The sequence below is a fragment of the Schistocerca nitens genome, chromosome 7, assembly GCF_023898315.1.
Source record: "Schistocerca nitens isolate TAMUIC-IGC-003100 chromosome 7, iqSchNite1.1, whole genome shotgun sequence".
Lineage (NCBI taxonomy): Eukaryota > Metazoa > Arthropoda > Insecta > Orthoptera > Acrididae > Schistocerca > Schistocerca nitens.
The window spans coordinates 593189971-593208550 of NC_064620.1; the positions used below are offsets into that span (position 1 = coordinate 593189971).

Consider the following 18580-nt stretch of genomic DNA (forward strand, 5'->3'; position numbering starts at 1 on the left):
TAACTGATTTTTGTTTCAGGTCTTCTCACGCCAGTTTCATGATGTGTGTAATATGTTACTAGGAAGTGTGCCCAAGTCTGACGTGTGAAATAAAATAAGATGGCAAAACTACGGCTCTGTAAATCCCCTGAGGTAGCAGCGGATGAATTCTAATGCTGCAGATATGTCCTTGAGTTAAGCAATTACCTTCGTAATTGAATAATTCACGCATCTTAATTGGGCGTTAATATAATGAAGTTTGCACCTACACTTGTTTGAAACTGTGCGGTGCTCTTGCGCGGTAAATGGGCATATTTCAAACAGTGTCGCAAAAAGAAGGCTTGCACAAAACTTGTGATAAGAAGGTCCCACTGTAGTTTGTTGTGTATTTAAAGTGCTTTTGTTCAATTGGCGCCGGCCGAAGTGGTCGTGCGGTTAAAGGCGCTGCAGTCTGGAACCGCGAGACCGCTACGGTCGCAGGTTCGAATCCTGCCTCGGGCATGGATGTTTGTGATGTCCTTAGGTTAGTTACGTTTAACTAGTTCTAAGTTATAGGGGACTAATGACCTCAGCAGTTGAGTCCCATAGTGCTCAGAGCCATTTGAACCATTGTTCAATTGGATTTATCTGTATACTGTTTTTAGGTTTGAATTGCTGTCAGTTTGCTATCGTAAATTTTTTTAAAGGTACCTGCATGCATTTAGAAACAGCTTTGGGTATTTTAAGCTTTTATCGCAAATAGTTATCCAGCTTGAGTTGAAGCTTTTAACTGATACTGTAATTGCTTTTGGTTCAAAGGCAGTGTTGAGTAAGGACTCTCGTTCATTAATTTGTTTTAATTGCCGTCTGAATTCATGTTAGCCCGGCACCTTCCTCCGTTACAGCTCCCATCATACCAAATAAATTATTTTACACTGAAACGATAAATTGTCGGACATGGGCTAGTAGCATACCTTCAGTGAATGGAGACCAGATTGTGTAGTCTAAACATTAAAGCTCTCAAATTATTAGCCTATAAACTAGCAGGAATAAATCGTGTACTATGCACATTTGACAAAGAAACTTATCTACCTGGGTAGAACTGGGTTAAAAGATACATTACTATTGTCTATTCATAATCCAGAAAGTACATTTGGTGCACGAGCGATGAGATTCTAGAAAATAGCAGTAGCACAGTTTACCTCTCTTCTTAGTAACGTTATTAGTAAATACAAGCTGACTACTGACAAAATATATAACTGCGAGGAAACCGACTTATCAGCTAATTCTAAACGTCAGTCGAAAGCAGCAGCAGTTAAAAGAAAGATGCAAGTAAGAGCAGCAAATCTGCAGAATGTGGAAATGTAGATTCAGCAGTCGTTTGCATGTGTGCTTCTGGGCTACCTATGCCGCCAACATTTATCTGTCCAGGGATGAAGAAGAAACAGGAATTTGAGCTTAATTTTCTTCCTGGGGCTGGTCTGAAGTTCACTCCCCAGGATGGATCACTACATTGTTCTGGTGTGGCCACAGAAGTATCACCTGCGCTTCTTATTGTCTCTGAAAGTTCCATTTACACTTAAAGTCTGGAGCTGCTTGATATGGCTAGTCAATCATGTACTCCTCTTTTCGTCCGTCACAAACTTCACATAAGTCACAACCACTGTACGGAACGTTTTCCAAGCGCCTGACATGTTATTAAGGCAAATGATTTTACTCTTCCCCATATATTATCGATATTCTCGATTTCTGGAGCCGCATTTTTATGTGCTCCCACAATTCCAATTGCTATAAATGGCTATAAATGAGATATGGTCATCTGACCTTACGTTTCTTGAGACGCAGACTATTTGCCATAAGCACCCAACTGATATACAGATAGGAAACTGGGAGGTCCTACAGCAAATTCTGCTTTGGAAAATCGCAGAAGCTGATAACTGACTCTCCAGTGTCCACTGTCTCCCACCAAGAAGACTAAGACTAACCAATGCTCAGTCATGGACTGCCACCCTTGATGTTCACAGATGTCACATTCTCCTAACGTATTATAGTCCTAGAAAAAGCGTACCAGGTATCATTCGACGCTATCGTAATAATTCAATTAATCGGTCAAAATAATAAGTGACCTCAAGAATAAAAGGAAGAACTGAAGTACAAATAAGAGATTCTCCCCATAAGAAAGAACTACAGGATGCTGTCACAAGCAATGAAAAGGAAGAAAGAGGTTTCAAAGTGTTCAAAAACGTCAGGACAACAACTGTACACACAAAAAGAGAAAAATACAAAACAGGAAGCTCAGTGTCCTTAAGAAGGATAAGTAGAAGAAGATGGAGAAGAGTGAATCAGAGGGACAGGAAGCTGAGTAACACGGGTGGGGACTTAGTCCGTTTCTGATGAGGGTTGGGTCTCACGTCAGAAGTGTGTACACAATTCATGTACTGTGGTAGACATTGAGGATGAAGAAGAAATTCCGATTTGCGAATATTTGTCACAAAGACCTGTAGTTACTAGCTGGATGATTATTAAGAATGTAGCTGCACACTTTCTTTTTCAAAATGACATTAAAATATTTTCTTATTCTTAGCAACAATTTTTAGATTCCATATTTCTAAGTCAAAGTCGATCATTAAACAACTTTATGTTCTTGTTTTAAGATGAAATTCGTAATAATTTCAAAGTTTAAGGAATAGTTTCATAAAAAGTTACCTGACCCAAATCCGCTCCCTAGGAGGGGCAGAAATGGAGATGCCCAAGCAAGTTTTTGAAAAATAGTATGAAATACAAAACATAAGGTTTTAACTGAGTATCAAGTAACGTACGTCAGGTTATACTGTAAGGTGATTTTAAACACCTTTAAAAATCAAATGGCTCTGAGCACTATGGGACTTAACATCTGTTGTCATCCGTCCCCTAGAACTTAGAACTACTTAAACCTAACTAACCTAAGGACATCACACACATCTATGGCCGAGGAAGGATTCGAACCTGCGACCGTAGCGGCCACACGGTTCCAGACTGAAGCGCCTAGAACCGCACGGCCACACCGACCGGCAAAACACCTTTAAGAAGTGTTTAATTGTTTTGCCTTATTTTACAAAAAAAATGTTTGGTATTAAGTATCCCGTTGTGCTCCAACCTACCCTATTGATAATTTATCTTCATCGCCTGCTTTAAAAAAATTTTAATTGAGGAAGATAGCCCTGTTCTTAATAGTGTTTGATATTTGATCTCACTCTCATAGTCTTTACAAATAGTTTTCAAGAAGCAGCATGTGACGCACTAGAAACTTGAGAATATACTAAATCTTGCTATAAAGGTCTTTCTTTGGACTTTGAGAAGATGTTATCTACAGAAAGCTGCAAGTCATTATCCTGAAGTGGAATTCCTCTAAAGGCCAATTAATGAAATTCAAGAGGACATTAAGAATACTGCAGCAGAAATGCAGCAAATGAACTTCATAATTTGGGAGCGTCAAATATGACATCTATACCGTGTATTTTTGTTGTAATGCAGAGTTAAAGACAGCAGCATGTTTTGTACTCATCACCGCTTCCGTTCCAAGCAGTACGTCAACTTCTATCTGATCTTCTGTTCCACACAATTAACATGTTTACTTGCGCCTGTGCACTTGTTGTTCCGTACCTGTACACACTGTCTCACGCTCGTTGAACTTTACTTCCGCCGTATCCAGCACAGCTTATATTTATCAGAGTGGTATTATCTTTCCCGTTCTGAGACCTGCCGTCATTAAGCCCAGAAACTGCGCACTAATTTAATACATCCTAATTAAATTTGCAGTGAGCTAACACGTACTGACGCACATGTTTTCTGTTTTTATCTGTACCGAGCATACTTATACCCCTTTTTTGCGGATCGCGGAAGAGAATGCACCAGGCAGTTCTGCTCAATTTACAAACACGGTCGCGTCTGCACCCGCAGCCCACTCGGCAATTTCCCACTTTTTTTCTTCCTGGGTCTTCTTTTAGGCTTCCTTTTTTTTCGGTCGGCTATCGCCGCCGCCTTTTTCTACTTATCCTCGCCGTGCCGGGCCCGCCGGCGATGCGGCGCCGAATTAAAGTACGGTAATCTCGTTAGGTAAATATTGCATTACCGCGCGGCCGTTAGCGGAACTGCATTACACAGCAGGCCGAAATTGAATACTTCTTTGTAAGGCGGGGCGCCGCTGACGCGACACATTTCTGCCGCCGGCACGCCACAATAAATTGTCCCGATAAAATTCCTCCTTCGCAGCCTCGTTAATCGATTGGCGGGGATCGGTCCCGCGTAACTGACACGTCACACAGAAAAATAGAGAGCGGCGGCGGTGAATTTCGTTCTGAGAGCAGTCGTAAGCTGTGAAAATAATTGCAATTCTTAAAAGTTATAAACTTTGGCAGACGATAAAGTGTGCACTTCTTTGTTTCCTTCTGCTTGTACCTCTCATCGACGTAGAGTCGGTATGGATATTCACGGCGCTGGCGTTTTTAATTTAAGGTGTTGTCCGATGCCCTTCCGTCGCCACCGTGCACCTCCCATCAGGAAGGAATATGCGTGCCCCAACTGTCTGCTAGTAGCATCGTTCATGGTGGAAATGAGCGAAAGTTTTTTAAATGTTAGCGAATAATGTAACTGAGGCTGGCCTTGGGTAAAAGCCCAGCATTCACTTAGTGAGGTGTGGAACACCACCCAGAAACCATATCCACTTTGTCCCGCAGACCGACCCTCCTCGCTAATCCGCCTGGTGGATAGGATCGGGGACCAACGCATCTCCCCGTGCCGAAAGCGGCGCTTTAACACGCACGGATATCCACGCAGATATTACGAGAACCTGAAATTCACGTGTTTTGTTCGTTTCGCTTCATCGCTTCACTTCGCTAGACACTGTTTTGTTTCAGACTCACCAATAGCCATCGAACCTGAATAGTAAGTTTACAGTTTCTAAAAGTACCATTAACAACGTAACCCCGATTCTTTAAAAAATCGAACTCCCCTGTGTAAAACAGCTGGGTAATTGGCGCATCGTTTTAGGGAGAAATAGGTTTCAACGCACCTCAATGTTTATGAGGTCATAATTCGTGAAGCTGTGTGTCGTACAACTGTACAATTCTGCAGGTACGAGGGGCATTCAGTAAATATTGTAATACTTTTCTTTCTCACCCAGCTTTGGTTAAAATGTGTTGAATTTGTTGTCAGTCCATACAGTTTCATGAAGTTCCGACTGGTGGTAGCTCTGTACGTGGCCTTCCAAATGGCGTCTGCAACAGAGGTGCGTTCCAAGCGGAGAGCTGCCATTCAGTTCCTCTTGCTGGAAAACCAGAGCGTCGCTGATAATCAAAGGTGCTTGAAGAACGTCTACTCTGACCTTGTAGTGAACAAAATGATGGTGAGTCGTTGGGCGAAGTGTCTTCATTATCGCAACAAGGTCGTGTCTCGCAAACCTGCCCTATCTCCCGCGTGCCGTCCGGCCGCACACAGCTGTCACTCCTGCAACATTGGAACGTGCGGACACTCTCATTCGAGGTGATCGAAGGGTCGCAATCTTGAACATTGCTGCACAACTGGTCATTTCCGTTGGTAGTGCTGACACATTCGCCCACCAGTCGGGGTAGTCAAAGGCGTGTGACGGCTGGCTTCCTTAGTGTGCCGGCCGGAGTGGCCGTGCGGTTCTAGGCGCTACAGTCTGGAACCGCCAGGCCTCGCGCATGGATGTGTGTGATGTCCTTAGTTAGGTTTAAGTAGTTCTAAGTTCTAGGGGACTGACGACCTCAGACGTTGAGCCCATAGTGCGCAGAGGTATTTGAACCATATTTTTTCCTCGGTGTTTAACAGAAGACCGCAAAGAGCAATCAAAGACCATCCGTACGGAATTTCTAGCTCGTTACGTAGTTGATTGTAATAATTTTTCATCGGACATCGTCACAGGGTTCATGGGTTCATCACTTCGAATCGGAAAGGAAATGCAAGCCATGAAGCCGCTTCCTCTGGCGGTAAAGTCATGGAAGCGGTCTTATGGGAATCTGGAGGCGTTACTCTGTTTCATGTACACCCTCACGGTGTAACGATCAACTCTGAAGTGTATGCTGCTATTGTAAGAAAAAAAAAGCAATAGCCTAATAAATAATTGCAGCGGTTGAAACTTCCTGGCAAAAAATGGTTCAAATGGCTCTGAGCGCTATGGGACTCAACTGCTGTGGTCATAAGTCCCCTAGAACTTAGAACTACTTAAACCTAACTAACCTAAGGACAGCACACAACACCCAGCCATCACGAGGCAGAGAAAATCCCTGACCCCGCCGGGAATCGAACCCGGGAACCCGGGCGTGGGAAGCGAGAACGCTACCGCACGACCACGAGATGCGGGCAAACTTCCTGGCAGATTAAAACTGTGTGCCCGACCGAGACTCGAACTCGGGACCTTTGCCTTTCGCGGGCAAGTTCTCTACCATCTGAGCTACCGAAGCTCTCCTGCGAGCTTCTGTAAAGTTTGGAAGGTAGGAGACGAGGTACTGGCAGAAGTAAAGTTGTGAGTACCGGTCGTGAGTCGTGCTTCGGTAGCTCAGATGGTAGAGCACTTGCCCGCGAAAGGCAAAGGTTCCGAGTTCGAGTCTCGGTCGGGCACACAGTTTTAATCTGCCAGGAAGTTTCATATCAGCGCACACTCCGCTGCAGAGTGAAAATCTCATTCTGGAATTGCAACGGTTGACAGAACCAACAATAAACGCTTTAAGGAATTTAAGTAAAGTTACTCTTCCCTGTCAACGAAATATTGAAACTGAAGAGTTAAAGAAACATCCTCAACGTTTTCGTCGCTACAGAAACGCATGTGACGTTCTCCTTCCCCATGACAACGCAAGATCTCACACTAGTATTCATAGGCGAGAGAAGCTCACAAAACTTGACAGTACTGTTCTTCCCCACACACCTTACAGCCTGTATATGGCACCTGCCGACTTCCATCTGGGCCAATGAAGGATGCATTCCATCAGAAGCAGTACGTGGAGGATGGGGAGGTTACTGACACATCAGCAGCAGCCAGACGTTGGCTTCGACGTCGAGCAGTAGAGTGATACAATGCGGGCAGTAAAGGGGCATAAGGCCGTCGCTAAGAATGAATATTGTTTTGAAAAACAGGGTTTCGTAGCCAAATGAGTGGCGTATAATACGGTGGATTTCAGTCCTGAATAAAGCCAATCTGCTTTCAGAAAACCTATGTGTTGCAATATTTATTGAAAGGACCTCGCTCATTCACAGATACACGCCGTTACTGTCTACAAAATGTATTGCAAATAAGATCAGCAGAAAATGAGTAACAAATTGAAATTTCATGCCTGATGTCGACGTTTTACCATATGAACAGCGAAAATGTGGTACGCGATAACCTTTTATCATTTCATTATTTTTGTGCATAAGGGTGGCGGGAGCGTGTGGGTCCGCAAAAACATTCTATGAGTTTCGAAATCATGTGTAGGATCGCTTTAGATATAGGACAAGCGTAAATATATTCACTTCCGCAGCCCCTCGTCATTAGATTGGAAGAGGAGGTCGTATTCTGAGGCCTGTACGGTTTTTATACAGGTCTACTACAGACATTTTGCTGCGACCAGCATAAACGAACACAAAACAGACTGGTTAATTGGGGTTTTAAATATCAGGCTCATTGGACAAGAGACATCAGTGAATTTGGGAGAATGAAACAGAAACTTTTCAGCCGTTGTAATGATTGTGTGAAGTGTAACGTTCGTCACTTTGAAGATTTTGTACAGGTATAAATTGATGCACTTAGACGTAAATCGATTATGTCTATGAAACAAAATATTAATTTGGGATCAGCTGAACTTTATCTCAGAGTACTAACTTTACGACCCTCTATTACCTGATTGTAACTGGCAACGTTACGCTCAACCGATACCGATTTTCATTAGCCGTTCTACGACCACTAAGAGTTCCAACGCATTTTACTCTCATCCAATGGCTTCGAGAAGTTGGGAGTGCCCGTATTTTTAGCGGTGGTGCGACACCTGGGAGCTCTTCGGTGACACGTCGCTTCTCGTTTGTATTTTTATACTGTGGGATCGCAAATGATGGAAGCCTCTCACGTAAGTTCTGGCACTACGGTGAAACATACAAGATGTGGCTATAACATAGCGGGACTGATGCCGTCGCAAACTAAGTACACATGGGCCAAAGATGTGGAGCGAGAAGACTTCTCAGACGTGCGCGCGTCTCTGGTGCCTGTAGACAAATAAATGTGGTCGTGGCCTTCATAAAAATTGTAAGTATTCTAATAGAGCGACGAATTGTGGTGAAGTTTCACATGAAACTTGAAAAGGAAGCCGCTACTGAAAGTTATCTGTTATTGATGGACGTGTATAGCGAAGACTACCAGAATTTTTCAGTGATTCAAGCGGTTTGAAGTTAGTCGAGAAGGGTTTGAAGATGACTCACACCCACGACGCCCTTCAGCAACAACAACGGATGAAAATATCGAAAAAATAGGTAATATGATTCGATCTGACCGACGGTTGAGTATTCTATCGATTTCTGGAACTGTAGGAATCGACTTTGAATGCAAAAGGAAAATTTTACATTACCAGTTTAACACGAGAAAAGTGAGTGCGAAACCGGTGAAACTCGTCAAAATGTTTTTAGTGATTTATTGAAATCCACTCAAAATTGACCTTATGTCTTGGCAAGACAGATTACATACGGCAAATCTTGTTGTTTTTTCACTTATGATCCAGAAACTAAGCGCCAGTCCATGCACTCAAACGGCCTAACTTCACCGAGAGCCAAAAAATATTTAATGAGCAAATCAAAATGCAAAATGAAGATGACTGTTTTTTTTTTTTTGGATATTCGTGAAATTGTATATCTTCACTGGGTTTCTGAAGGTCAAACTATTAATCAGCATTACTACCTTGAGGTTTTTCCTCGACTCCGTGAGAATATAAGAAAAAATTACCCAAAGAGTTGGAAGAACAACTCATGAATTGTGCAACAAGACAACGCACCGGCTCATACCTAATCGTCAGTTAAGAGGTTTCTAGCGACGTACAACATCCCATCGTTAGACCACCCACCTTACTCGCGTCTCCTAGCAGGATGTGACTTTTATCTATTCCCCAAAGTCAAACATGCATTAAAGTGAACAAGATTTCAGTCCATTGTAGCAGTGAAAGAAAAAGCAGCACGCGTCATCTAGGAGATCATAGAGGAAAACTTTCAGCATTGTTTCTATCAATGGATGGATTGTAGGGATAGAGGAGGGGAGTACATTGAGCGTGGCAGTAACGGAATGTGTATGGCTTGAGATAAAATAGTAACGGCAATAGTCCCACTATTTTATAGGCACACTTCGTATGCCGGAATTTTCTAACCACCTCTTTTTTAGCTGGAGTAATTCGTCCGGGATGCATTGCATGTATGGTCTGGCTAAATTTCCTTAACTATGGGACAGATGCGATTCCTGTCGAAAGATACGACACTTAATTTAATGGTGGGTGGGAGGGGGGGGGGTCGTGTTCGTCGTCTCCCTGCAGATCGTGTTATGTTTGTTTCGCATTGAAATTGCTTGTGTAGCGTAATTTTGTGAGATGATTTTTGGGGCTCAGTCCAGATCTGGCTTAAAGAAGCGTGCAAATTCTACCTAAAAACCAACTAGCAGTGCCCTGTGTCTCAGATCATTCGTCGTTAATCTACTTTACGGATTTTAACTGGGAAGGTCTTATCAGAATGTATCACAAGCTGGCGCGCTCTTTGTTAAGCTTTACGAGCACGACGATTTTGAGGCTCTGGAAAGACTTAAAAGTAATCCACGTACAATCCCGTAAGCCTAACCTTTGGCGTACTGACGTGCACCTGTCCTGTGCTATCAACAGTAATTTCTTGATTACTGCACGAGGTTTCGGGCTTGCAGCCGTATTATGTCGACATGTGTGATGTGACATGAAGGTCCAGACAATTACACCATGTGGTACCGCTGGCAGATGAGTCAATATTTATACCGATATAATGAGCTATGTTGGTTATCATTAGTGTTAAATATTGTTTTTGTGGCTGAAAATATCTGAACTGTATACTAAGTGTTCTGTTTGTATTCTGTTTCATGTTGAGGAAAAGCGTCACAGCTTGCAGTCGGCAGTATCTTTGACGTGGCCGCCAGCGCCGGCTACCGTTGCCCTCCGCGGAAGACTGCTGGGCGAGAGAATGTCGGTGCGTCTTCTCGCATTCTACTTACATCAAATTAATTAATGAAATTAACCGTTGAAGTGTTTTTTAATAATGGAGGTCTATGTTGGATATCGAAAAATACCATGTTTAAGATCAGATCTTGTTTAAACTTGATACTAAGAACATTTGCGTTACTGTATTACTTCTGTTGTGAAAATATCTATCGGTAACTGTGTAGTCCTACGTGTTTCTCAAGAATATCGATAAGTTGGATTATGAAAGTGAGGCACCGACCGATGTATTGAGAGTTGCCAGCAGAGATATTAGGAGCCTGGTGCAATTTGGGAAAAATCGAGGACCTTTATGAATCTTTGATACCCACAAAACTTACTCTTCGTTACCTCAACTTCCCAACTTCAACAAAGTTAATCAAAACAATCCTTTGAGTTGATTCAATTTTCGTTGTAGCGCCCCTCTGCAAAAGAAGTCGTTTGAGGTCAAGATTTATACCATTCCACATATGATCGAAAGCGTTCATCACTGTAGCACATACTGGTGCTGTTGCCTATTTAAATCAGGAGTGTGGCGCCGCACATACTGCCATGAAAATTAAGCCCATTGACTAGATCACACCTGAAGACGGCGAGTTTACAGATGAACTATCTGAGCAATATTTCCGCATCATAGGGCTACAACCAGAAACATCATGAATTACACATAACACTTCTAGAATAGCATTTTTCTTGATGTACTTCACACAGATGTTAGCACATAAATTTTTTTAACCGTGGCTAACCTGGAGCTGCCACGGTTCGCTGCGAGCCCACCCCCTTCTTTTTGACCCGTCAGTCTTATGACTGGTCTGATGCCGCCCACCAACAGTTAGTCTCCTCTGCCAAACTCTTCGTCTCAGAGTAGCACTTGCAACCTGCACTATGTGATCAAAAGTATCCGGACACCAGGCTGAAAATAACTTACAAGTTCGTGGCGCCCTCCATCGGTAATGCTGGAATTCAGCATGGTGTTGGCCCACCCTTAGTCTTCATGACTGCTTCCACTCTCGCAGCTGTGCTGGAAGGTTTCTTGGGGAATGGCAACGAATTCTTCACGGAGTGCTGCACTGACGAGAGGTATCGATGTCGGTCTCTGAGGGCTGGTACGAAGTCGCCGTTCCAAATCGTCCCAAAGGTGTCCTATAGGATTCAATTCAGGACTCTGAACAGGCCATCCCATTGCAGGGATGTTATTGCCGTGTAGCCACTCCCCTCAAAGGCCGTACATTATGAACAGGCGCTCGGTCGTGTTGAAAGATGAAATAGCAATCCCCAAATTGCTCTTCAACAGTGGGAAGCAAGAAGGTGCTTAAAGCATCAATGTAGACCTATGCTGTGATAGCGCCACGCAAAACAGCAAGGGGTGCAAGCCCCCTCCATGAAAAACACGACCACACCATAACACCACCGGCTCGCAATTTTATTGTTGGCACTATACACGATGGCAGATGACGTTCACGGGGCATTCACCATGCCCACATCCTGCCATCGGATCATCACTTTGTGTACCGTAATTCGTCACTCCACACAACATTTTTCCACAGTTCAATCGTTCAGTGTTTACGCTCCTTAAACCAAGCAAGACGTCATTTGGCATTTACCGACGTGAGGTGTGGCCTATGAGCAGCCGCTTGACCATGAAATCCAAGTTTTTTCGCCTCCCGCCTAACTGTCATAGTACTTGAAGTGGATCCTGATGCAGTTTGGAATTCCTGTGTGATGGTCTGGATAGATGTCTGCCTACTTCACATTACGATCCACTTGAACTGTCGGCGGTCTCTGTCAGTCAACAGATGAGGTCGGCCTGTAAGCTTTTGTGCTGTACGGGTCCCTTCACGTATCCACTTCACTATTACATCGGATGAGTTCCGCGGAGCGCCCCATTCTGCTCTCTCGCGATATCTAATGACTACTGAGGTCACTGATATGGAGTACCTGGCAGTAGGTGGCAGCACAATGCGCCTAATATGAAAAACGTATGTGTTTGGAGGTGTCCGGATACTTTTGATCACATAGTGTAAGTTCGCAATTATTTGCTGGATATATTCCAATCTCTGTCTTCCTCTACAGTTTTTGGCCTGCACAACTTCCTCTAGTACAATGGAAGTAATTCTCTGATGTCTTAACAGGTGTCCTGTCATCCTGTCCCTTCTCCTTATCAGTGTTTTCCACATATTCCTTTCCTCTCCGACTCTGCGTAGAATCTCCTCATTCCTTACCTTATTAGTCCACCTAATTTTCAACATTCGTCTGTAGTAGCACCACATCTCAAATGCTTCGATTCTTTTCTGTTCCGGTTTTCTCACAATCCATGTTTCACTACCATACAATTCTGTGCTCCAAACGTACATGGTCGGAAATTTCTTGCTCAGATTAGGACCTATGTTTAATAATATTAGACTTCTCTTGGCCAGGAATGCCCTTTTTGCCAGTGCTAGTCTGCTTTTGATGTCTTCCTATCTCCGTTCGTCATTGGGTGTTTTGCTGCCTAGGTAGTAGACTTACTTCATCTACTTTGAGGTCATCAATCCTGATGTTACCTCCCTCGCAGTTCTCAATTCTGCTGCCCTCACTACTTTCGTCTTTCTTCGATTTGCTCTGAATCCATATTCTGTGTTCTGCAGATCATTTAATTCTTCTTCAGTTTCACTCAGGATAGCACCTTGCTTATATATCCCTCATTGTTCGTCGTACAAACTGGACAGTCAGCTTGGAAGACTGCATCCCTATGTTAGACTCTTTTTAATCCGAGCACTTCGTTCTTCGTCGACAACTCTTAGTATTCCCACTTGGTTCCCTACTGGCTCATCTACGTATTGTAATTATCCGTCTCTCCCTATAGCTTACCTATATCTTCCTCAGAATTTCGAAAATCTTCCTCCATTTTACGTTGTCGTACGCTTTTCCCAGCTTACCAAATCCTATTAACGTGTCTTGATTATTCCTTAGTCTTGCTTCTTTTATCAACTGCTATGTCGGACTTGCCTCTCTGGTGCCTTTACCTTTCCTAAAGCCAAGCTGATCGTCATCTAACACATCCTCAGTTTTCTTTTCGTTGTTTGTATACTATTCTTCTCACTTAGAGCTGTTAATCTGTTTGTGCGATAATTCTCGCACTTGTCAGCTCTTGCAATCTTCGGAATAGTGTGTATGATATTTTTCCGAAATTCGTTTTGTTGCCACTCCGCCCAATGATTTCAGAAATTCCGATGGAATCTTATCTATCCCTCTGCCTAATTTGATCTTAAATCCTCCAAAGCACTATTAAATTCTGATTGTAATTCTGAGTCCCCTATCTCTTCTCAATGGAGTTCCGTTTCTTCTCCTATCACATCAGAGAAATCTACTCCCTCACAAAGGCTTTCAGTGCACTGTGGGTAGTAGTGTAGAGACTTACTGGGAAGTCGTTGAGCAGGTAGAGCATCTCGACGGGAGGGTCGGAGGGCGGCGCCTCGCACTCGGCCCTCAGCAGGTCTCCGGGTCTGTACCGCGACACGCTCTCCACCTCAAGGCTGAGCGGGCCCTGCGGCGGCACTGCAACACACGAGTCACGTGACTGCCACAGACGTCCTCACAGACGACGTACAACAGAAAACAGCAGAGCGAACGAGTCTGGCAGTAGGATGTTAATAATTCTTTGCAAAGTTTACGAATGATTCTGTGTTGTGTGTAAACACCAACTCTGAGTCTGAGATATACTATTATCGCGAGTAGCAGCTAGCGTACAGTTGTTGAAAGGAGTCGGAAGTGATCGTACTCAGCGTGCGGTAGAGAGCAGCCGCGCAACAGATGGATCACAGCCTGCCGTAATCGTGCTAGTAGCGCCGTAGGAGACTAAGGTATTAACTGCAGATCTTTTGGCAATTTGACTTTCTGTTGCACGTATTTGTTGCTTGTTTGGGCACTGGAAGAGTTTTCACCGATTTGTGTATGCATACAATGCGAGTAATATTAGTATTTTTGTAGTTGGTTCAAATGGCTCTGAGCACTATGCGACTTAAATTCTGAGGTCATCAGCCGCCTAGAACTTAGAACTAATTAAACCTAACTAACCTAAGGACTTGAAAGGAGAGACAGCATTGGTCGTATATTTTTGTTTATTATCGCAAAATCGATTTTCGGTCACTTAGTGACCATCTTCAGTGCTAGAAGTTAAAAATTTTTTCACATTACGATCAGAGAGTATAAAATAGAAAATCACAATTACATCTGCATATGAACATAACACTTGTTAGGAACATACCTGTAATATATAACTTAAATTAGTAAGCACTGGTGTCAATAAGCTTACGGCGATCACATAGACTGAGGTCGCTGTTTACATGCACTTGTTCAGCAGACCTCGGTGTGACGGGGCTTGACACGCCCTCTGTGTGACATGTGTCACGTGAAGACATAGTATTACTGGTTTTGCGAGATATTAACACTAATAACTCTTGTGCATTTGTGAATCGTGCATGTAAACAGCGACCTCAGTCTATGTGATCGCCGTAAGCTTATTGACACCAGTGCTTACTAATTTAAGTTACATATTACAGGTATGTTCCTAACAAGTGTTATGTTCATATGCAGATGTAATTGTGATTTTCTGTTTTATACTCTCTGATCGTAATGTGAAAAAATTTTTAACTTCTAGCACTGAAGATGGTCATTAAGTGACCGAAAATCGATTTTGCGATAATAAACAAAAATATACGACCAATGCTGTCTCTCCTTTCAAGTATATCCATTATCTGGTCGTAGTGCACAGGACACTATGGAGTCGCCAATCAATAACCTAAGGACCTCACACACATCCATGCCCGAGGCAGGATTCGGACCTGTGACCGGAGCGGTTGCTCGGTTCCAGACTGTAGCGCCTAGAACCGCACGGCCACTCCGGCCGGCATTTTTGTAGTAGCAAGAGACATGTTTATTGAGTATAGACATCACGGAATAATTAAGATCTGTGTAAAGTTTGTCAGTGTTTAAATAATCTGTTCAGCGAATATAGAAAATTAAAGTCTTTATTGGTTTCTTTCATTTATTTCTCGCAGGTTACGGCTAGTTGACCAAATCCCTACTAATCATTCAATCTCTCAAAATCTATAAACGGTATATATAAAATATATGGCAGTAGTTGTTGCATTTATCATGCACTCTGCATGGATGGAAGTATTGCTTTTGAAATATATTTAGCATGTTGATGTTCAAGCAGTTGTACCGGTAAGACGAGATAACTTGTCTGTTTCGTACAGGAGCATTGGAGAACGGTAGTTAGGAGTTGTTAGAGAATAATTGAACTCGCAGTCAGATACCTAAGAATTGATTTTTTATAGTTTATGGGAAGCACACTATTGTGGAAAAGTAATTAGTTAGTAACTGTGATTGCTGGAAAGCAGTTTTGATAATTCTGGCACTGTCTCTTATTAAATCCATACATTTATTTAAGAAATGTTCTAGTTCAGCATTTACTTTGAAAGAGTGAAGTCAGCAGTTCTGTGTAAGATGTTTCGCATTTTTTATTATTTCCGTTACTGCTACGACGACAATGAAAGAAAGAAATCAATAAAGAATTTAATTACTATATTCGCAAAACAGATTATTTAAACACTGACAACATATACTTAACAAACACGTCTCTGGCCACGACAAAGATACGAAAATTACTCTCATTGTATGCATATACAAATCTGACAAAATCTGTCCAGTGCGCTAGCAAACAACTACTACGTGGAACAAACAGGCAAATTACCAAAAAATCCTCAATTAAACCGAAGTCTGCTCCGGCGCTACTAGCACGAACACGGCAGGCTGCGACCTGTCATTTCGCGCAGCTTCTCTCCACCGCACCCTATGTCCGACCATTTCCGACTCTCCTCGACAACTGTTCGCTCGCTACCACTCGTGATAATAATATCTCAGAGTTTTGTATGCACAACACAGCAGAATCGCTGGTCGACAATGCAAAGAAGTACACATTTCCAACTTTCAGCCGGTCGCAGTGGCCGAGCGGTTCCGCAGGTTCGAATCCTGCCTCGGGCATGGATGTGTGTCATGTCCTTAGGTTTGTTAGGTTTAATTAGTTGTAAGTGCTAGGGGACTGATGACGTCACACGTTAAGCAACATAGTGATAAGAACCGTTTGAACCATTTTTCCAACTTTCAAGTCCCATACAGACAGTTTAACCATTTAATGGGTCAGCTATAAGTGGCCTTATGGCTTTGCCGTTACCTATTCACGCCCTTTAATGCAGGGATATCCAAGGAACTGGCTAGTGAACCGAGTCCTGGCATGAGAGCTGAGGCGCTTACCCTCATTCCACATTTCCCCTACCACCGTGCCACGCCATGAGGAGAGGAAGGAGGAGAAAACTTCTGACTTGCCACATTCAAATGGCAATATCTCAACAACATACGTAACAAAGAAATCAAATATTCAGTATTATTTATATTATTTTTGTTGTGCTCAAGACGTAACATAATTTTTATCTGGTGCAGACAGTCGGCATACGGACAGATGCAGGCAATTTCACAGATTTTGCCACTCAGGTTTACACGTACTCGCAACTTATTTAGTTTCGCGATCGAAAAAAGGTCTTTCACACACATATTTTGTTAGAAATATTGTGGCACTATTGCAGCCTCGTTATGGAGACGTGGACATTCTATCTGAGTCAAGCAATGTAGATGTCCTGTAGCGCTCTAAAGTGAAAGAATTCGTCTTTAAAACAGGAATTACCTTAATTATTTTCAGCCATAATGGCTATGTTTGTGAACCGTGACTGTGTGGGATAATTATTTATTTCAAGTTTCTGCTGCCAGGCACTTTTTATTTTATGCTTAATCTAACATAATGCAACGCGTTTCTAACATGTTCTGTTCATCTTCAGGCGTTTATACATACATACATACATACATAGAGAAATGTTACTTACAAATAAACAGTCTTAAACTAGATTAATCTAGAACACTTTGTCCATTGTTGTTTACTGTAGCTGCTGGTGTGGCATTTGGGGGAAAGGAGGTGGGCAGTGTATGGCTAGAAATCGAAATCAGTGATGTACTCTGCTGGTTTTCTTCTTTGTGGTTGACTATGTATATCACAAAAAATGGTTCAAATGGCTCTGAGCACTATGGGACTTAACATCTTAGGTCATCAGTCCCCTAGAACTTAGAACTACTTAAACCTAACTAACCTAAGGACATCACACACATCCATGCCCGAGGCAGGATTCGAACCTGCGACCGTAGCGGTCACGCGGTTCCAGACTGTAGCGCCTAGAACCGCACGGCCACACTGGCCGGCTATGTATATCACAGGCTGTATAGGATGCAGATAGATTTGCATCAGTTATGTGTTACGAAAATAGTGTGAAAGGCTTTTATATGACAGTTGATCACTTACAATTTCATGAATGTATGTGTGTATAAACGCCTGAAGATAAACAGAACATGTTCGAAACACGTTGCATTATGTTAGATTAAGCATAGAATTAACAGTGACTGGTAGCAGAAACTTGAAATAAATAAATAGGAATTACCTTGCAGCTCGATCCGTCAAGTCTGCTCTTGCACAGGGGACCTTTCAGCTGACACGGCAAACGGTTTCGAAAACAGCTTGAAAATAGCTGTATGGTTGGCAGTGCCATCAAAAAGTTTAGGAAACTATCTCTGTAATTCTCGCCTTTTTTAAACATCTGTAACATACGGAACTAGACTGAGTTTGTCTACAATGAGATCATATGTTTAAGTATATCACCATCAAATCAGAAATCAGATGTTTCTCACCTAGCAGTGTATTACTGTGGGCAATGTGCAGCCAAGACCACTTAGAATTCGAGATCTGCAGTCCTTTTCGGATGTTCTAATTTTCAGCAATTCCGAGTTTTAAATAGAAGAACAGTTCCTGGTATGTCCCCTGGCTTAACCGAAGTTCTTTGTTGGCTCTGAGCACTATGGGACTTAACATCTATGGTCATCAGTCCCCTAGAACTTAGAACTACTTAAACCTAACTAACCTAAGGACATCACACAACACCCAGCCATCACGAGGCAGAGAAAATCCCTGACCCCGCCGGGAATCGAACCCGGGAACCCGGGCGTGGGAAGAAGTTCTTTGTTCTAATATATAGATTTAACATTAATGAAACCGACAAACTGCAGGGACGGATTCCTGACTGGAAATGGAGGAGCAAAAGCGCTATGAACATGCGTGCAGAAATGGACGATGTGCGTTCGCCCGAGAACAAATCGTTCAGGAACGCAGTACAAAGGTGCATCGAGGAGGAGATATTCACCGTACACAAGTGCCGTTTATAATCGTACTTCTGAAACTTCTCTGTCAAGCAATTCGGCTTCACAGTCAGGTTCACGTTCTCTCGCTGTCGCGCTAGCAGTCACATCAATACATTTACATG

At 42.9% G+C, this 18580-nt stretch overlaps 1 protein-coding gene across 1 annotated transcript in view; it reads right to left on the reverse strand.

Annotated features, from left to right (window-relative positions):
* Positions 1–18580, reverse strand: part of LOC126194782 (uncharacterized) — a 369006-nt gene that overhangs the window by 77928 nt on the left and 272498 nt on the right. Inside the window, exon 4 of the mRNA XM_049933081.1 lies at positions 13579–13715. Within this exon, the coding sequence (XP_049789038.1) occupies positions 13579–13715 (137 nt within the window). The remainder of the gene's footprint in view (positions 1–13578; positions 13716–18580) is intronic.